Source organism: Carcharodon carcharias, chromosome 7 (assembly GCF_017639515.1).
Source record: "Carcharodon carcharias isolate sCarCar2 chromosome 7, sCarCar2.pri, whole genome shotgun sequence".
Classification (NCBI taxonomy): domain Eukaryota; kingdom Metazoa; phylum Chordata; class Chondrichthyes; order Lamniformes; family Lamnidae; genus Carcharodon; species Carcharodon carcharias.
The window spans coordinates 67,689,317-67,711,147 of record NC_054473.1 but is presented as its reverse complement, the minus strand read 5'-3'; the positions used below and the strand labels follow the sequence as shown (position 1 = coordinate 67,711,147).

The 21,831-nt window shown below is 41.7% G+C and overlaps 1 protein-coding gene across 1 annotated transcript in view; it reads left to right on the top strand.

The window, feature by feature from the left end:
- apeh (acylaminoacyl-peptide hydrolase) overlaps nucleotides 1-12,963 on the top strand; it is a 90,239-nt gene extending 77,276 nt beyond the window's left edge. Inside the window, exons 20-22 of the mRNA XM_041190865.1 lie at nucleotides 5,789-5,891; nucleotides 6,725-6,831; nucleotides 11,000-12,963. Coding sequence (XP_041046799.1) covers nucleotides 5,789-5,891; nucleotides 6,725-6,831; nucleotides 11,000-11,099 — 310 coding nt within the window. The 3' untranslated portion in view covers nucleotides 11,100-12,963. The remainder of the gene's footprint in view (nucleotides 1-5,788; nucleotides 5,892-6,724; nucleotides 6,832-10,999) is intronic.
- Nucleotides 12,964-21,831: the final 8,868 nt, after the last annotated feature.

The following is a 21,831-nucleotide window of genomic DNA, read 5'->3' as shown; positions in this document are numbered from 1 at the left end:
ATGGAGGAGAGTGTTCATGATCTGAAGTTGTTGAGCTCAGTGTTAAGTCCGGAAAGCTGTAAAGTGCCTAATCGGAAGATGAGGTGCTGTTCCTCCAGTTTGCGTTGAGCTTCACTGGAACATTGCAGCAGGCCAAGGATGGACATGTGGGCATAAGAGCCAGAGTGGTGTGTTGAAATAGCAAGCGACATGAAGGCTTGGATCATGCTTGCGGACAGACCGAAAGTGTTCCGTAAAGTGGTCACCCAGTCTGCGTTTGGTCTCTCCAATGTAGAGGAGATTGCATTTGGAGCAGAGAATGCAGTAGACAAAATTGAGGGAAGTGCAAGTGAAGCAGTGTTGCACCTTCTGCAATTGCATGAGAAGGTGCCAAGAGAGGAGGTTGAGGTGTAGGGGGCGATGGAGGAGTGAACCAGGGTGTCCCAGAGGGAACAGTCCCTACAGAATGCCGATGGGGGGTGGGGTAGTGGGGGTGGTGAAGGGAAGATGTGTTTGGTGGTGGCATCATACTGGAGTTGGTGGAAATGGCGGAGGATGATCCTTTGCAGAGGCTGGTGGGGTAAAAGTGAGGGCAAGGGGGACCCTTTCATGGTTCTGGGAGGGAGAGGAAGGTGTGAGGGCAGAGGCATGGGAGATGGGTTGGACACGGTTGAGGGCCCTGTCAACCACCGTGGGTGGGAGACCTCGGTTAAGGAAGAAGGAAAACATGTCAGAAGCACTGTTTTGTAAAGTGGCATCATCGGAACAGATGCGACAAAGGCAAAGGAACTGAGAGAATGCAATGGAGTCCTTACAGGAAGCAGGGTGTGAGGAGTTGTAGTTGGGGTAGCTGTGGGAGTCATTGGGCTTGTAATGAATATTGGTGGACAGTTTATCACCAGAAATGGAGACAAGAGAGGTCAAAGAAGGGAAGGGAAGTGTCAGTGATGGACCATGTGAAAGTGATAGAGGGGTGGAAATTGGAAGCAAAATTAATAAATTTTTCCAGGTCCAGATGAGAGCATGAAGCAGCACCGAAACAATCATTGATGTACCAGAGAAAGAGTTATGGGAGGGGGCCTGAATAGGACTGGAACAAGGAACAATGCGGTCTACATTGGAGACCAAACACCGACTGGGTGACCATTTTGCAGAACATCTTCGGTCTGTCCACAAGCATCGCCCAGACCTCCCTGTTGCTTGCTATTTCAACACACCACCCTGCTCTCATGGTCACATGTCTGTCCTTGGCCTGCTGCAATGTTCCAGTGAAGCTCAGCGCAACCTGGAGGAACAACACCTTATCTTCCGATTAGGCACTTTACAGCCTTCCAGACTTAACATTGAGTTCAACAATTTCACATCATGAACTCTTCCTCCACCTTCACCCCTTTTTGATCCCCCTTTTTATTTACATATATATATATATTTCTTTTTCCCAACTCTTTCTATTATTACTTTTTAAATTTATTTCCATCCATTTATCCCCACCTTTTAGCCTGTTTCAATCTTTCCTCCCACACTGTCCCCTCCCCCCACCCCAGCCCCACCACGGCCATCTGTCACTTGCTCAAACTGCTTTCTACTCTTAATGTCACCTTTAGCACCTCTTTTAGCCAGTGTCACCACCATCAAAACCCCTTCGACCTTATGTTTATGACATCATTTGCAATCTCTCCTTTGCCTCCACCTCCTTTGCCTCCACCTATCACTGGCCTTCTATCCAGCTTCATCTGTCCCACCCCCCTAAACAGTATAAGTTTCACCACATTTTTACTTCTCGGTAGTTCTGAAGAAAAGTCATACGGACTCGAAACGTTAACTCTGAGTTTCTCTCCACAGATGTCGTCAGACCTGCTGAGTTTTTCCAGCAATTTTTGTTTTTGTTCCCATTTTGAAGTCACCCGGTCTCTTATTTTCATTTTCCGTTTAATTATAAAGCATAAAGTAAATCAATATATAAGATTAGTATCTTGTTTACTAGTGTTCGGTATACTGAAGTATGTTAAAATGTTACATATTAGGAAGTAGAGTTTGTTAGAGCACACAAAACAGCAGCAAAGAGTGTCAGTGCATCTCTCTGCTTATTGCCTGTAATATACCTAAGTAATAAAGTATGTCTTTTTTACACATTCATGGGATTTGGGTTTTGCTGGCTAGGCCGGCATTTATTGCCCATCCCTAATTGCCCTTGAAAATGTGGTGGTGAGCTGCCTTCTTGAACCGCTGCAATCCATGTGGTGTAGGTATATCCACAGTGCTATTAGCAAGGGAGTTCCAGGATTTTTACCCAGCGACTATGAAGGAAGGGCGATATATTTCCAAGTCAGGGTGGTGAGTGACTTGGGGGGGGACTTCCAAATGGCAGTGTTCCCATCTGTCTGCTGCCCTTTTCCTTCTCGATGGTAGTGGTCATGGGTTTGGAAGGTACTGTCGAAGGAACCTCGGTGAATTCTTGCAGTGTATCTTGTAGATAGTACATACTGCTGCTACTGGAGGGAGTGAATGTTTGTGGATGTAGTGCCAACCAAGCAGGCTGCTTTGTTCTCGACGGTGTCAAGGTTCTTGAGTGTTGTGGGAGCTGCACTCATCCAGGCAAGTGGGGAGTATTCCATCACACTCCTAACTTGTGCCTTGTAGATTTTGGACAGGTTTTGGGGAGTCAGGAAGTAGGTTATTGATCACACGATCCCTAGCCTTTGACCTGCTCTAGTAGCCACAATATTTATATGGCTAGTTCAATACAGCATCTGATCAATGGTAACCCCCAGCTTGTTGGTAGTGGAGGATTCAGTGATGATAATGCCATTGAACATCAAGGGGCAAAGGTTGGATTCTGTCTTGTTGGAGATGGTGATTGCCTGACACTTATGTGGCACGAATGTTACTTGCCATTTGTCAGCCCAAGCCTAGATATTGTCCAGGTCTTGCTGCATTTGGACATGGACTGTTTCAGTGTCCGAGGAGTCGGTAATGCTGCTGAACATCATGCAATCATCTGTGAACATCCCTACTTCTGACCTTTATGATGGAAGGAAGGTCATTGATGAAGCAGCTGAAGTTGGTTGGGCCGAGGACACTACCCTGAGGAACTCCTGCAGTGATGTCCTGGAGCTGAGATGACTGACCTCCAACAGTCACAACCATCTTCCTTTGTGCTAGCTATGACTCCAACCAACGGAGAGTCTTCCCCCTGGTTCCCATTGACTCCAGTTTTTCTAGGGCTCCTTGATGCCACACTCAGTCAAATGCAGCCGTGATGTCGAGGCCTATCACTCTCAGCTCACCTCGGGAGTTCAGCTCTTTTACCCATGTTTGAAGCAAGGCTGTTATGAGGTCAGCAGCTGAGTGGCCCTGGCAGAATCCAAACTGGGCACCTGTGAGCAGGTTATTGCTAAGCCTTTGCCACTTGATAGCACTGCTGATGACCCTTCCATTACACTACTGATGATGGAGAGTAGACTGATAGGGCAGTAATTGGCCAGGTTGGATTTATTCTGCTTTTTTTTAGTGTGCAGGACATACCTGGGCAGTTTTCCACATAGCCAGTATTGTACCTTTACTGGAACAGCTTGGCTAGTGGTGCGGCAAGTTCTAGAGCACAAGTCTTCAGTACTATTGCTGAAATATTGTCACGGCCCATAGTCTTTGCAGTATTCAGTGCCTTCAGCTGTTTCTTGATATCACGTGGAGTGAATCGAATTGTCTGAAGACTGGCATCTGTGATGCTGGGGACCTCTGGAGGAGGCTGAGATGGATCATCCACTCAGCACTTCTGGCTGAGGATTGTAGCAGATGCTTCAGCTTTATCTTTTGCACTGATATGCTTGGCTCCTCCATCATTGAGGATGGGAAGATTTGTGGAGCCTCCTCCTCCAGTGAGTTGTTTAATTGTCCACCACCATACACGACTAAATGTAGCAGGACTGCAGAGCTCAGATCTGATAAGTTGGTTGTGGGATCGCTTAACTCTGTCTATCGCTTGATGTTTATGCTATTTGGTATGCAAGTAGTCCTATGTTATAGCTTCACCAGATTGACACCTCATTTTTAGGTATGCCTGATGCTGCACTCTTCATTGAGCCAGGGTTGATCCCCTGGCTTGATGGTAATGGTAGAATTGGGGATATGCCAGGCCATGAGGTTACAGATTGTACAATTCTGCTGCTGCTGATGGACCACAGCACCTCATGGATGCCCCGTGTTGAGGTGCTAGATCTGCTCGAAATCTATCCATGTAGCTCAGTGGTAGTGCAACACAACATGATGGAGGGTATCCTCAATGTGAAGGCAGGACTTCATCTCCACAATGACTGTGCGGTGGTTACTCCTACCGATACTGTCATGGACAGATGTATCTGCAGCAGGCAGGTTGATGGGAATGAGGTCAAGTATGTTTTTCCCGCTTGTTGGTTCCCTTACCACCTGCCGCAGACCCAGCCTAGTAGCTATGTCATTTAGGACTCGGCCAGCTTGGTCAGTAGTGGTGCTACTGAGCCACTCTTGGTGATGGACATTGAAGTCCCCACCCAGAGTACATTCTGCGCCCTTGCCATCCTCAGTGCTTCCTCCAAGTGGTGTTCAACATGAAGGAGCACTGATTCATCAGCTGAAGGAGGGCAGTAACAGGAGGTTTCCTTGTCCATGTTTCTCCTGCTGCCAGGAGTTGATGTTGAGGAATCCCAGGGCAACTCCCTCCTGACTGTATACCACCACCTCTGCCAGGGCTGTCCTGCTGGTGGGACAGGATATACCCAGGGATGGGATGGCGATGGTGGTGTCTGGGACATTATCTGTGATTCCATGAGGATGACTATGTCACGCTGTTGCTTGACTAGTCTGTGAGACAACTCTCCCAATTTTGGCACTAGCCCCCAGATGTTTGTAAGGAGGACTTTGCAGGGTCGACAGGGCTGAGATTGCTGTTGTTGTTTCCAGTGCCTAGGTCAATGCCATGGGTAGTAGGAATGGCATGATGACACAGGTTTTCTAGCATTGGAGTGCAATAGCATGTTATGTTTCCAGACACTGGAAACACCACACTGAACACCCCACCACTCCGCCCCACCACCACTACCAACCCCACCACCACCACCACCACCACTACCACTATGTTAAAATCCTAAAATCTGAGGCACGCTTCCTTTAACAGTAATGAATTGTGTTCTAGTTTCATTCCTTTTTTGTGACTTTGTAGCAGTTTCTTACAACTAAGTGGCTTGCTAGGCCATTTCAGAGGGCAGTTAGGAGACAACCACATTGCTGTGGGTCTGGAGTCACATGTAAGCCAGACCAGGTAAGGATGGCAGGTTTCCTTCCCTAAAGGGCATTAGTTAACCAGATGATTTTTACAACAATCGTTTCATGGTCATCATCAGGCTTTTAGTTGAGTTTTTATTGAATCAAATTCCACCATCTGCTGTGGTGGGATTCGAACTCGGATCCCCAGACCACTACTCTGGGATTCTGGATTACTAGTCCAGTGAAAATACCACTACGCCATCACCTATAATAATGAGATAATAAGAGCTTTGTGCTGTCTACTGTGGACTCCAAGTACAGTGGTTCCATTTGTACCTTAGAGTGTGTGTACTGCTGGCCATTTGAAGTCAGTGTTGTGCTTAAAAAAATTGAAATTACTCAACTTAGATTAAAAGTTGTAAATAATACAGCATTGTGGGAATTTAGTGCAGCAAAATTTGAATGAAGATTATTTAAATTTAGCAACTTTGAATTATGAGTAGATTATACTAAAATGTTGGTGTGTCAATGCATTACAAAACCTCAGAAGCTATCTTATGCTTTTTAGGTGTACAGTGGAGGCTGGATTTGAGTACACAGCTGATCAGCTTCCAACTCCTCCATTGTTGGAAGCAATGTTGAACAAATCACCAATCGCATATGCTTCTCAAGTAAGTAATTTGCAATTGTTTTGCCTTATCATTTGTTCGATACACTTGAATGCATTTCCACATAAATTTATAAATTGAAGCAGATAAAACGATTGATGTTTTTGGATGCATATCAGTGTGAGGGATGTTGGTTCTGCACTTTTGACCAGCATTCAAGAACTATTAGGCCAGGACAGCGTGGGCCAGATTGAGACTATAATTCCTACCCATTGGGATAGTGGCTTTATTTACCCCTATTTGGCACCCCTGTAGGAGCTGAATGAAATTTCTAAACTGTGGGCAGTTTTGTGTAGTGGGCCTTTGTCCGTTAGTTGCTAGCAAACTTGGGCTAAACTTGTATCATTAAGGATCATTACAGCCCATCAGCCTCAACAGGGCTCAAACCCAGATGACAGAGGTGATGGGAGCTTTCCCCTCATTCTCCACTTCTGCCCTCCTTCACATTACATTTTTGACAAATGGCCTGCAGATTAACTCCATAACACTGCATGCTGTTTAGAAATTCAGTTGAATATTGGTAATGACTCTTCTGAAACAAATACCTGAATAGACAGTAATTTTCCGTGTATAGGGTGAGCAAACTTATATGTACCTAATGCATATGCAGATTGCCAGTTTGTTGCAAAGGATTAAACTGTTATTTTGCAAAGATAGCAAATGACGTGTACACATTATACAATGCATGTCAAAGCAGATTTGCTGAGAGATGAGAGTTTTTTTCTGTTGATGACTAGGATTGTCTCATGTTATCAGCAGTTGAGGAGTGAAGCAGACTCTACCTTTTAACTCTGTTTTCCTAATCTATATGGTAAATAATTATTTGCTTCCTGCAGGTAAAATCTCCAGTGTTGATCATGCTAGGTGAAAAAGACAAACGCGTTCCTCCCACTCAAGGCCTTGAGTTCTATCGAGCACTGAAAACCAGAGGGGTTCCTGTAAGGTATGTTTAAAATTAAAAAGAAAAGGAATAGAATTTTTCTTTATTTCTTGGATCTAGTTAGGGGTGGGCAGAATGGCTTGACGATACAGGTTTTTTAGCATTGGAGTGCTATAGCATGTTATGTGCCCAGACACTGGAAGCACCACACTGCTGCACCCCCGCACTTCCCCACCACCACCATGTTAAAATCCTAAAATTTGAGGAACGGTTTCTTTAAGCCCTGAGCACTTATGAATTGTGTTCTAGTGGCAAGATAAACACCAGAAGGGAGAAGGACATTAATCATGTTGATCTCAATTTTAATCTGTTGGAAAAAGGGCTTGATAGATCTGCCTAGTCAGTGAGTCACCTCTGGCCTAATGGCCAGTTTGACAAGACTTTGCAAGGCAACTATTGAGCCAGTAGTGTAGGATTGCCAGGGTGTAACCCCTGTCAGGGCGGAAGTATTTGAATTGCTATTTTATTGCTGAGTTTCTTGGGGAGAATACTTAACTTGAAAGAAAGCTGCCTTTAATGCATCTAAGATGGAACACTGCTTTTTTTTTGAGGTGAGAGGAGAGCAATACCTTTAAAGTATAGTTTAAGGTTAGTAATCTTATTTTGGGTGCAGCTTCCAGTATTGTATGGGTGAAGAGAAGAATTTTATGTTGTGGGGAGAATATATTAGGCCTATGTAGCAAAAGAAAATGTTTGAAAATTGTAGTAGACAGTGGATGTTGGGAAAGTGACAAGTACATATTGGTCAGGAAATATATATGAATAGCAACTTGTGCGTACTTTGTGTATAATTTTAAGCTGCTGGTATTAATTGAGGTGAATCATTCTGATGGTAGAGCAAACATTGAATGCTTTATGGATGCTGGCAGAACAAGGTGATTAATACCTAGATTCTCTATCAGACCAATATCTCCATTTACTTTGTTCATATTAAAATTTAGCTGAGGGTGCCAGCATTATATGGGTGACTTGGTAATAATTATAGTGCAAGAGGACTTTAAAATACACAACTTCCTGTGATTCAAAATCCAGAATGACACTTGCTACTTTTGGTGTATTGTTGAATAGTATAAGTTACATAATAATAGTGTTTGCTCTGAATTAGCACTGAGCCAGAAACTGCAGAATTGCCTATTCATGTGAACATAATATACACAGCACAACTACTAATCCCCAGATCAGCCAAGAACTCAAAAACTCTTTATTGTTACACATAGACTAGAATAATTGACAGTATTTTACCCTGTAATAATTTTTAGACAGTCATCATTGGAAAATATTGCTGTAATGGCGATAATGATCAGTCTGTAGGTTATTGTAAAGGAGTACACCCCATCAACCCTCAGTTATCTCATCAAAAAGTTCCAAGTTAGTTAAACATGATTTGCCCATTACAAATCCTTGCTGGCTTTCCTTAATTAACCTGCTTTCACCCATATGACTATTAATTTTGTCCTGAAATATCGTTTCTAGAAGCTTCCCCTTCTACTGAGGCTAAGCTAACTGGCCTATAGTCACTGGGCTTATCTTTACACCTTTTTTAAAACAAGGTTAACATTTGCAATCTTCCAGTCCTCTGGCATCATCACTGAGTCTAAGGAATTCTGGAAAATTATAGCTCGTGCCTCCACATTTTACACTCTTGCTTCTGTCAGTATCCTTGGATACATCTCATCCGGTCTTGGTGCTTTATCAACTTTTAAGTACAGGCAGCCTATCCAGTGCCAGCTCCTTATCAATTTTAAACCCTTCAAGAGTCACCATTATCTGTGGAGCATCTTCCTTGGTAAAGACACATGTAAAGTATTCATTTCATACCTCAGCTACACCCCCTAGCTCCATGCATAAATCTCCTTTTTGGTCCCTTCTTGGCCCCACTCCTCCTTTTACCATCATTTTACTATTTATATGCCTACAGAAGATTTTTGGATTGTCTTTTATGTTACCATTCTCTTTACATACTGTCTCCTTGCTTTTCTTCTTTGCTTCTTCACTTCCTATTTGAACCTTCTATATTCAACTTGGTTTTCAGTTATATTATCCACCTGACATAAGCACACTTTTACTTCAACTTAATTTCTATCTCTTTCATCATCCAATGACTCTGGACCATCTCACCTTTAAAGGCAGCCCATTGTTCAGTTAATGTTTTACCTGCCAACCTTTGATTCCACTTTAACAAAAATACCTGGAAAAACTCAGCAGGTCTGGCAGCATCTGTGGAGAGGAACACAGTTAACATTTTGAGTCCGCATGACTCTTCAAAAGAACTAAGGAAAAATAGAAAAGGGGTGAAATATAAGCTGGTTTAAGGGGGGGGGGGGTGCGTGGGACAAGAAGAGCTGGATAGAGGGCCAGTGATAGGTGGAGATAACCAAAAGATGTCACAGACAAAAGGACAAAAGAGGTGTTGAAGGTGGTGATATTATCTAAAGGAATGTGCTAGTTAAGAGTAGAAAGCAGGACGAGCAAGGTACAGATAGCCCTAGTGGGGGTGGGGTGGGGTGGGGTGAAGGAATTGAAAAAGGCTAAAAGGTGGAGATAAAACAATGGATAGAAATACATTTAAAAATAATGGAAATAGGTGGGAAAAGAAAAATCTATATAAATTATTGGAAAAAACAAAAAGGAGGGGAAAATCGGAAAGGGGGTGGGGATGGAGAAGAGAGTTCATGATCTAAATTGTTGAACTCACTTTACAGCCTTCCGGACTGAATATTGCCTAGTCGGAAGATGAGGTGCTGTTCCTCCAGTTTGCGTTGAGCTTCACTGGAACAATGCAGCAAGCCAAGGACGGACATGTGGGCATGAGAGCAGGGTGGAGTGAAATGGCAAGCAACAGGGAGGTCTGGGTAAAGCTTGTGGACAGACCAAAAGTGTTCTGCAAAGCGGTCACCCAGTCTGTGTTTGGTCTCTCCACCGCATTGGGTGCAACGAATGCAGTAGACTAAGTTGAGGGAAGTGCAAGTGAAACGCTGATTCACTTGAAATGAGTGTTTGGGCCCTTGGACGGTGAGGCGAGGGGAAGTAAAGGAGCAGGTATTGCATCTTCTGTGGTTGCATGGGAGGGGGTTGAGGTGTAGGGGGTGAAGGAGGAGTGGACCAGGGTGTCACGGAGGGAATGCTCTCTACGGAATGCCGCCAGGGGGGTGAAGGGAAGATGTGTTTGGTGATGGCATCATACTGGAGTTGGCGGAAATGGCGGAGGATGATCCTTTGAATGCGGAGGCTGGTGGGGTGATAAGTGAGGACAAGGGGGACCCTATCATGTTTCTGGGAGGGAGAAGAAGGTATGAGGGTGGATTGCCATTTCAACACTCCACCCTGCTCTCATGCCCACATATCCATCCTTGGCTTGCTGCATTGTTCCAGTGAAGCTCAACACAAACTGGAGGAACAGCACCTCATCTTCCGACTAGGCATTCCAGACTGAATATTGAGTTCAACAATTTTCGATCATGAACTCTCTCCTCCATCCCCACCCCCTTTACGATTTTCCCCCTCCTTTTTGTTTTTTCCAATAATTTATATAGATTTTTCTTTTCCCAGCTATTTCCATTATTTTTAAATGTATTTCCATCCATTGTTTTATCTCTACCTTTTAGTCTTTTTCGATTCCTTCACCCCACCCCACCCCCACTAGGGCTATCTGTACCTTGCTCGTCCTGCTTTCTACCCTTAATTAGCACATTCCTTTAGATAATATCACCACCTTCAACACCTCTTTGTCCTTTTGTCTGTGACATCTTTTGGTTATCTCCACCTATCACTGGCCTTCTATCCAGCTCTTCTTGTCCCATCCCCCCTCCCTTAAACCAGCTTATATTTCACCCCTTTTCTATTTTTCCTTAGTTCTTTTGAAGAGTCATGTGGACTCGAAACATTAACTATGCTCCTCTCCACAGATGCTGCCAGACCTGCTGAGTTTTTCCAGGTATTCTTGTTTTTGTTTTGGACTTCCAGCATCTGCAGTTTTTTGCTTTTATCTTTGATTCCACTTCATCTGGCCCAGATCCATTCCATAAATAATTATTTTGTCTTTAATTTACTGTTACAAGCTCCTTCTCCTTGAATTTTTTTCGCCTACTTATTTATGTCATAAATGTACTGGTGAAAGCGTTCAACTGTATGATTTTAGGTTTTAAAAGAAAAATCTATTTTACTTTTCCAGATTATTATGGTACCCTGATAACAACCACTCGCTATCCAAAGTAGATACAGAGGCCGACGGATTCATGAATATTGCACTCTGGCTTGTAAAACACCTTTAATCCTGATTCTTTTCAAGAAGACAGTCATTGTGATATGGTGCAAGGTGAATTACAGGAGCTGTCGTTGATGATGTGATAGATACGTGGCAGCAATCAAGAGTCAATGAGATCCAAAACCCAGATGGTTACCTCAAGCAGCATAGAGACATGTTTTGTACATTCCATCGCAGCCCTTTGTAGCCACAGTATATAGATGTGTTTCACACTGAACCAGTTCAAACTAGCCAGAGTTTCAACAATGCATCAGCATCACTTTTATTTAGAGGAAGGATTTGCTGGTACACCCGTCAGTTTTACTGTAGGCAGCAAATGGCTACTTCAGTTGTTGCCAGTCATTTTCTGATAGTCCATCCTATTCTGCAATGTGTTTTACTATATGATATAATCCACATATAATTAATTTATTTCCTGGTCATTTTCCAGAATTAACTTATGATGCTACATTACAATTTGCATCATGCCATGTAGTTTTGGGTAACTATTCATTGCATCATTTAATGATACCACCTTTGCAAGATCTTCAATTCCCCTGCTGCACCATAGTAAAAAGAAAGATCCAAACTCTCCTTTTTAAGAAGATTTATAAAGTGTATGTAATAATGAATAAATAACTGACAATTCAATGTTGGGATTCTAATTCTCTGTTATATGCTCATGCGATGTTTCTACAATTTGTGAACTTAGAGATCTTGTTTGCACGTTAATAGTAACCCATTGTCCTCTCTCTTTCTGTCAGGCTACATGTTACTTTCCAATAAGCCCTCATAGGCGGCACCACAAATTCCTTAAAAAAATTGCTGTTCTAATGCTCTCTGTTTTACAGTAAAAACCTAATCAGCCTGAGGAACACAACAGCTCAGAAATAATGCACCTTTTTTGTCACTGGTTCTAAACTGGAAAAAAAAATTGATCTACATTTTATACATTGACTGCTGCTTGAAAGATGGTTTCTTGACTTGCATTGTCAGACAAAAATCTACTTAAAAGTTTCAATATCATTGTGGCTGACAAACTTCATTATTCTGACTGTAATTTAATCTCTGGATTCAGATGACGCTCATAAACCACTTAAGCTCTACTCTTGGTTCTTATACTGTCATTTCAATCCCCGGATAGGAATACAGCTACATAATTCCTCCCAGCAATCTATTATTCTCTAACTGTTCTCTGAAAGTGAATGATGTGACTGGCCACTAATCTGGGAATTAACTCTTGTCAGGCAAGGTATTACTGGATTGATAACACGTTGCCTGGACAGATGCATAACCCGTTTATAACTCATGAAGCTTCTGTGCACAGAATGAAATATGCAGGTGAAAATCTTTTCATATGGTGCAGAAGTGTGCCTTGGTGACTTCTACAACTTGTGACTGTGAATAAATCCAGAAGTTTTTACGCACTGCCCACTACTGTGTCACAAAGCACACTGAGATGAAAGAATTATTCAAATGTATTCTTAGAATTAATTTTCTACACTGAAGTGAAGGAAGTACACATATCACAAAATTTTATTAAATAAATGTTGGGAAAAGAGAGACTGCAGAAATCTTTGGATACAAATGTGAAGCAAAACACCGTGGGTGGAGAGGGGCCTTCTTATCTCAACTCTTTTACGAACCGAATGCTAGAACAAAGATTGCTGCACTTAAAAAGTCTAGTTTTAGGAAAATTGTGCTGATGTGATTGGGTAAGAATTAGTGCAGCTGAGACTGCTAGAAGATTATTTAAATCTACTAGTTAATTGATTTTTTAAAAATCGCTAGTGCTTACAGCTGGTCATTTCACATTTAAACCTCTGGTTAAACAAATGTAATTCACAACTACAACTGATCTCAGTGCCGCAGAATAAATGAAGTAAAACTTATTGTGTTTTGTATTGTGTTTTAATTTTAATTTAGTTTGGTGATGGTGTGGCCTGGGCTTAATGAGGTTTTTATCTTCAGTTTTCTATACACTTGTGGAAAGCTTCTAGTAAGTCTTTTGTACTCTCTCAGACATGTACCAGAGCTCAAAACAAGAAGCACAGACCCTAGCAATCACAGCAATACTACACATCCTAAGCTTGCCCATAGCAGCTTTTGCCTGGCCAAGACACACTGAAAAGTTCTCTGGTCTGCTTTTCCTGCATACCGAATGGAGGAGATGAGCAATGAGTTGGTTCAAATACAACCAAATGATGAAGTCCTTTTAAACAATGAAACAACCTACATCTTATGGCACAGTAGATACTGTGGAATATGCTTTCATCTTGGCAAGGAATAAATAAGCAGCCAGGTTGTAACCTGACTCAGAAGGATGCTTAATGTAGCACTTTTCACCTCGGCTTTCCAATGGTGAAATAAGGGATGCTGAAATACAGAGCTTTCCAGTGGGCACGTTTGCCTGTACAAATGGCAAAATGTTCTGCCAGAGGCACCCCTGGTAGAAGACAAAGGCAAAGAATTTGAGTGTGCAGAGACAAATGCAGGAAATCCCTTGCAGAGAGTGGAAAGGCACAGAAGAAATTACCAAGTTGGCACAAAGAAGTGCCTTGGGACCTTGCAGCAAACACTAACTCCAGACACCAATTGAAAGCCATCTTTGCACATGCACAAAAAAGGTGAAGGCATCAGAATGGTGTCTGTAGTTAGAAGCTCCCTCCTTGCAGTTCCTTCTCCAAGATCAATCTACATGTGGGTACAGTTTAATATAAAACTTAATGATCCACTTAAAACATAGACCCCAGTGAACTTTTATCAGTAAAGCCACTGGGGGAAGAGTCACTAACTGCCTGAGCACTCCATAAAAATAATTGCTCCTGACTATAATATTCTTGGTCTTGTGCTAACACAATAATTACAGAGTCTGCTGAGGTAAGGTAACTTTATTAAGAGACAACTTACTCTGGCTTCCTGGCCATGCAGTCTACAAGAGAGAGCAAGATAATGAGACATTGTATCACTTTCTATGATGTATACGGTCTCATAAGCATATCAAACAGTTAGAATTAAGCCTTAAATTATATTCCCCACCCCACCCCCACCAAATCTCTGATTTCCAGTTTTTTTTTTATAGGGATAACCACTGTGGCAGTTTGGCTAGCCTACCTGAAAGAGTCCTCAGCTCCTTTGGAAGAGATTGGGGGACTTGAGTCCTGCAGATGATCTCTGACTCTGCTGAGCAGAAGGAGATTTAATAGATGAATCAGGTTCACCAGTCTAGTAGTCTTCCGGATTGGTAGATGACTGCTTTGACCTTGTAGATGTTTGCTTCTGTGTGGCAACTAGTACATGTCTGTTTTGTCTTACTGCTCCATTATGTGTTTGGATGAGGTAGGACCATGGACATGGTGTTTATTCAACTGCCTGCCAGAGCAAACTTTGTCTTGGATCCAAACTTGCTCTTTTGGATTGGAGATCTGGCAGATTGCATGCTTTGTGATGTTTTTTATGGTTCCATATTTAGCTGGAACAAAGCTCAACTGCTTTCTCCCTCACCTTGTCCAAATCATAAGCTTGTAAACATGGCATATGTGTGTGTGAAGAGTAGGGGATTGAGTACTCAGTTTTCTTCCCATTAGGAGTTCACATGGTGCTAGGCCATTTTGGAGTGGAATTGAACAATAGCTCAGAAATGCAAGTTGGATGTCATCATTCTTCAGCAGTGCTTTCACTGTATGCACTCCTCTTTCAGCTTCACTGTTGACTTGAGGATATCTTGGTGAGCTGGCAGTATGTTCAAATCCACATGATGCCGTGAACTCTTCATTCATTGGCAAACTGTGGTCCATTGTCTAAGATTACAAGGTCTGGGATTGCATATGTTGCAAAAATCTCCTTCAATGATGTAATCATTGCTTCAGAAGTATGACCCTGCAGTTACTTTAATTTATCCATCTTGATTAGTAGTCTACATCATAGTAGGTCAAGAACATCTTGCCTCTGTGAGGAGGTGCATTCCTAAATGCTCCATGGTCTTGATGGAAAGGAAGATGACAGCAACAGTTCTCTTGATGATGATTAGCACAATTAATACTGCTTGATATCATCTCTTCCAATGATTTTGAGAAACCTGGCCACCACAGAATTTCTTGCTTTGGCTCAATATTTTCTGATACCCCAATGTCCTTGGTGCACCATTGCTGTATATTAACTTTCAGAATGACCATAAATGAAAAAAATCATCAACTATTCTGAAGTGTTTTCTCTATTCTTCGTACTATCTGAGAATTGGATTATGTGGCATGTATGCTGACCATCCTTTGATGCAGTACTCTCTGATCTGAGCACATTCTTTATCAGATTTATGTGCATTTCTGATTTCATTCAAAGAACAAAGAAAAGTACAGCACAGGAACAGGCCCTTCGGCCCTCCAAGCCTGTGGCAATCATATTGCCCGTCAACTAAAACATCTTGCACTTCCCGGGTCCGTATCCCTCTATTCCCGTCCTATTCATGTATTTGTCAAGCTGCCTCTTAAACACCACTATCGTACCTGCTTCCACCACCTCCTCTGGCAGCAAATTCTAGACACTCACTACCCCCTGCATAAAAAAACTTGCCCCGCACATCTCCTCCATCGTTTTCTCCTCTCACCTTAAATCTATGCCCCTAGTAATTGACTCTTCCACCCTGGGAAAAAGCTTCTGACTATCTACTCTGTCCATGCCACGCATAATTTTGTAAACTTCTGTCAAATCGCCCCTCAATCTCCGTCGTTCTAGTGAGAACAATTCGAGTTTCTCCAACCTCTCCTCATAGTCACTGAGTCATTGTTGTTAGAGTTGTAGTTGTTAATGCAAAGGTTTTTATCGCTTCATCAAGGGCTACATCACCTTGTTTGGGCCTTGCTATAGTGATATAGGGCAAAGCATCAGCTGTGTCCTGCTGTTTCCCTGGAACATCCCCTGTCATTGCAACAAACCTTACCATCTTCAGTCTGAATTGTTGCACTTGTGGAGACATTTTTGCTAACTCCTTAGAATTTCAGAGTGTCATTAGGATTTGTGATTTGTTTCTATCTTGAAGTGGAGACCAAAACATAATTTGCAAACTTTTCACAAGCCCCTGTGGCAGCTAATGGCTTTTTCTCTATCATTGCATAACTCTGTTCAGTTTCTGTCAGTGAACAAGATGCCTAGTAAACTGGTCTACACTTTCCATATGTCTGTATCTGAGAGTAGACCTCCCAATCCTGTAGAAAATGTACCTGCAGCCATAACAGTGGGTAAATCTGGGTCATAGTGAGCCATCAGCATCTCAATGTTTTTCTCAAAAGACCTTTGTTGTACTTCCTTCCAGCACCATTATTATGACCCAGCAGTTGGTAAAGCTGAGTTATTTTTTAAAAATCCCAGAGGGAAACTTTGAACAACTATCATAACCTATATTTTAAAAGTATGTTTAAGATGCAACTCTAAATTCAGGAATCAGACCACCAGTTCTCGGGAGGTTTTTATATTAAACTAAATGAAACATTTTATTAAGCTACAACACATTAAACCTTGCACATGGCTACAAATTACTACTATCATAACTTTTAAATTCCTAGGATAATTTCCATTAAGGCAACAGCAACCCATACCAGATACCATGCAAAGCATTTTCACCTTATGAATTCAAAATGAGGCTCCTCTCACTTTGATCCCTGTGGAGACAGCTGTCAGCTTACGGTTACATTGATCTTACATTGCCTCTGCGCTGCACACACAAAACTGCTGTCTGCTATACCTAACATTGTTCATTGAATGTAAATTCTTATTGTATCATCACTCCTTTTGTACTCCACCTCTTCTAACAATAAAACCCCTTTCATTGTACCTATTTTATTAGTAATATAAACATTGCTTGGTCTCTGCTGCTAGATGCCAGAATACACTCCCCTTCTTGAATGCTCTGTTCAACAAAATGCAAATGCACTCTACCTCTCTTACATCTCAAAACTAGTATACATCAAAGCATCCAGACTAGCTGGCTTTAATCAAATTAAGACACACCCACAGACTAAACCTCTATTTTAAAAGAAAAAAATATTTTCTAATAATATTACATACATTAATAGCTTCATGACATCATGTAATGTTGTAACAGCTGACGTGATGCCTCACTGATGACAGTTAGATTGGACAAAAACCTTATGACTTGCTTTACCGTAACCATGGATCTCTGGAGCTCAGTCATGTTGCGAGGAACTGGAAACTTCTTGATTGCTCCTGTCTTCTGTGGTTAAACTCTGACACCAGATGCATCCACAATGTGATGTAAGAAAATACTTTTCCACACAAGGGGTAGTTCAGGTCTGGAATGCACTGCCTGGAAGTTTGGTAGAGACAGGTTCAATTGAGGCATTCAAGAGGGCATTAGATAATTATTTGAATGGAAACAATATGCAGAGGTACAGGGAACTGGCAGGGCAAAGGCACTAGGTCATAATGCTCATTTGGAGAGCCGATGCAGACACGATGGGCCAAATGGCCTCCTCCTGTGCCATTAAAATTCTGTGCTTCTGAGCAAAACATTCTGTGATTCTGTATCTAAGGAACTTGACAGTTGACTGCAACAATTTCCCTTTGTTAAATGTAAACCCTGCTTCCTGTAGCCATTGCAGCACAGCTTGCACTCTAATGTCATGTTCTGTTTTGAGTGGATCCATGCTTCAGGACAACATCATGTGTCATATGACTCCTCCAGTCCATCTAGAATACTTGACATTATCCTCCGATGTGATGCTGAAGGGTAGTCGGTTGAAACAAAACTTTCCAAATGGTGTAATGAAGGTTGTAAGTAACTTAGACTCTTCATTGAGGGATAATTGCCAAAAAACACTTTTTGCATCTAACTTTGTAAAGATTGAGCTCTTTCCCAATTTAGCTAAGCTCATGTCCACAGATGACACAGGATGAGCTTCATGTTTAACAGCTTTGTTCAGTTGGGTAAGATCTATACAAATTCTGACAGACTCTTTGGTTTTGGCACTTGGACCATCCCTAAGCACCAGCTTGTTAATTCCATCACGGGTGAAATAACCCCTTGCTTCAACATACAGTCAGTTTCCTTCTTTACCTTTGGCAAGAGTGGATGAGGAACTTTTCTCAATGTAAACAGACACACTGGCTTCTTTTCAGGATGTAGTGTGATGTATACACTGTCTACAGATTTCCTAGCCCTGTGAACAACTGTGGAAATTCAGCTCTGAAATTTTTAAGCTGATCATCTTGGCTTTTGGTTCCTCTATTCTGCAAATCAGATGCAAGTCAGTACGGCATCCTACTTAAGAATGAACAGCTGTGGTTCAGTATCAACTAAAAAAGGTTTCAGTGATTTTTCTCTATATGTATTGAAGGGTTACATTTAGTTGTCCTATGACCTTTGAGTTCTATACCTCCTGGCCCATGTAGTTTTTTGAATGATAGCTGAAGGGAACTTTTCTCCAATCGCGGTTCAGCATCAGAAGAACTGAAATTGTTGCACTTGTGTCTAACTTAGTGTGTCTTGTTTCCCTCTACCAGTATATCAACATTCCAGTGGCTTACACTTGGCTCTTGGATCTCTCCAAGGTCAGCATCTCAATATCATTAATAACTTCTATTTCATGGATCTTGCCACCTTTCAAAGGCTTCTCTTTTTTGCTTATTCTGTTCTGCGAGACACAACCTGGAAGTGACCCTTTTTACCGCAAAAATGGCATTCTGTCTCTTTGGCAGGCTAATTTCCATGCCTGTGCTTTTTCCAACTGCTAGGGCAGTTGATGGACACTCTTCCTGCCTCCCCAGCTTTTGTATGGCCACCTGTCTGCTTTTAAGATTAACATATTCCTCTGGATCAATCATTTTTGGTATATGGTTCTCCTGTCACGCCGCATAAACAATTGATTTTGCTTCCTGACCTCAGGTTGTCTGCTCATTTGAACTTCCTTTTTTCACTCGCTACCACCAAATAACATTCCTGGTCTCACTGTGCTAACACAGAATTTTTACAGAGGCTGCTGAGGTAAGGAAAACATTAACTTTATTGAGAAACAAATTGCTATGCCTTCCTTGCCATGAGGTCTAAGCAAGATCATGAGATGTTGCATCACTTCCAGTGATGATGTGCACTGTCATTAGCATATCACAGTGAGAATTAATCCTTTATACTACACTGTCGTGCCCACTTATGTGGTTTTCCCTTCACTTCTGGCAAAGTTCTGGATACTGTAGTGGGAGTTTTGAGGGAATTCCTGGGCATTATCTCCAGGGACTGACCCCAAATACTTTTCAGGAATCTATTGAAATAAAGAAATAGAGTGGAAAAGTCACCAGCAAAGTTGAGAAAACATATCCTGAAGTAATAATTATATTTTGCATTCACCAAACCAGATGCAAGAATGCCAAATTTCAAAGGAAACAGCAATTTATACTGCATGAGAAAATAGTGCTGATTGGTTGCCAAGTTGACTCTGGTTGATGTGTTGCCATGGGGAATTCACCAGGGGTCTACTGTTTAATTCTGTTGTTTAATTCAAAAAAGGCACAATGCCTGGGGATGCTCCTTTTGCCTGCAAAGGACAGGTCCCTTCTGTTATGGCATGGCTGATGGTGAATGCCGAGCTGCCCAAATCCCAGAGGGAAACTTGAACACCTGCCAAAACAGTTTTTGCAATTTGTATAGTATGAGGAGAGGTTCTAAAATTAGGAAATTATGTCTCTGATTACTTGTGATGGTTTTATAGTAAAGTAAACATTTAGTGAAAGAATAAAGGGAAAAAAACACAATTGCACTTAAAAACAAGAATGGCTATACATAGTAAGCAGTACTTTAAAACAGTTCCACAAATCTAGACTTAACTACTCTCAGAGCTAACCTTCCCTTTTTCTGTTCAACAAGTATCCTTATAGATTTCAAAATCTATAAAATTCTGGTAATTTTTACCACATAGTGCCTTTTTTCCTTGGAGTGTCCTCCGGGGCTAACAGCAACTGTGTCTTCAGGTCTGGCCTTGTTCACACTGTCATTTTGGAGTTCTGCCCAGCTATCCTACTGTCTTTTGGGAGATCTGACCAGCTACCCCCTTACATAGATTTTGGTATCTCCTTCAATGCATTCCTTCCCTTTGATCCCTTTTGTTGTTTCAACCAGTCTCTTCAGAAATGCTTTCTTCCCAGAACTGATCAAATTGTTCTTTACTTTAGTTCCTAGACTTATAAAAGGAAACTCACCCTATTGTTACCTCACTTCCTTATTTCTTTTTACAACCTTTATATCTCCATCCCCTTTTGAACTACAACTCAATTCAGAAAATACTCCTATTATTATTTTCTGTAAAACACTGATTGAAGTTCCTCTTTGTTTATTAACATATCAAAACAACTTCTTTCTGTTGACTTTGGACCCTTGCTGTCATTCTAGCTCATAATCCATTTACAGCCCAACTCTTAGTATATAAAAAAATATGCCCGGGTTATTACCAGAAGAAAGATAATACAATTTTTTGTTTTCTTGACACTGCTCTTGAATATGGATCATTTCTAGCAGGTGTAAATGAGCCACGTTGCGAGCTGACTGATAAATTAATTGTTAGTGCAATTCTTAGCACACACAGGATTGTTCAGAAAGTGCTGTCCAATTGTGGAATCACTTCTAATGTTAAATATTATACCCTGATTTTTGGAAGCATGAGCTGGTTGAGCACAGTCAGGGCTCTGCCTATTGTGAACAGCAAACAGGTCATTTGATACAATTTGCCAGTTGCTGGGATGTACGGCCTACGTATCTGGCATCACAGGATCTCTGAAATCCATACACCACATTACTCATTTGTAGTTAGCTTCACCTCTTGCTCAAATATTTTGGATTTCTTACCCTTCCAGGATAATTAGGGAACTTTTCAGGTCCAAAGGTGGCAGCCTTAGGCATTTTCATGAGTATGTATGATAGACAGCGAGCAATAACCTGACTGGTGTAGCCATTATCCAGTAGGATAGGTTTGACGCTGCTGTCAAACCATATGTCCCAAGCCACTGGCTGTACATCCCAATGACTAGCAATGCATCAAACCGTATGTCCCTTCAGCTGCTCACAATAGGCAGAGCACTCACCAAGCTTAACCAGTCCGTGCTTGCGACACTCAGAACATAATGAATAACATTAGGTGTGATTCTGCAGTTGAACAGCACTTGTTGAATAATGATGAGTGTGCTAAGAATTACACCAAAAACCAATTTAAAATTATTATTTGGACTTGCAATGTGGCTTACTTACACTTACTAGAGCTACATATATTCATACACAGGGACCTGTCCTCTGCAGGCAAAAGGAACATGTCTAGGCATTGCACCTTTTCTAAATTACACAATAGCATAGTGGACAATAGGTCCATGGCAGCACCTCAACCAACCTGCCAATCAATCAGCACCTTTTTCTCATGCAGTATAAATTGTTGTTCACTTTAGATTTGGTATCCTTGCAAACCTTATGAGTGCAAGGCAAAAAGCTCTAATAGCATGTATCCTTTTTTCAGCAATACTCAAGTTCTGTACTACCAAGTGACTAATAATTATATGATGCCAAATCTGGCTTTCATAAACCTGGGAAAGCTGAGCTCTTAAAACTCTGTTGTGAGACAGTGGCCCAAATCTTCTGAATGCATCAGAACCGCTTCACCCGATGCTGATTGGACCGAAAACTATCCATTTATCTGGATATGTTTAAAAAGATAAGACCTCTGATTCATGATGCAAAAGAACTCCTTCAGTGCAAGGATCCACCCAGAGCA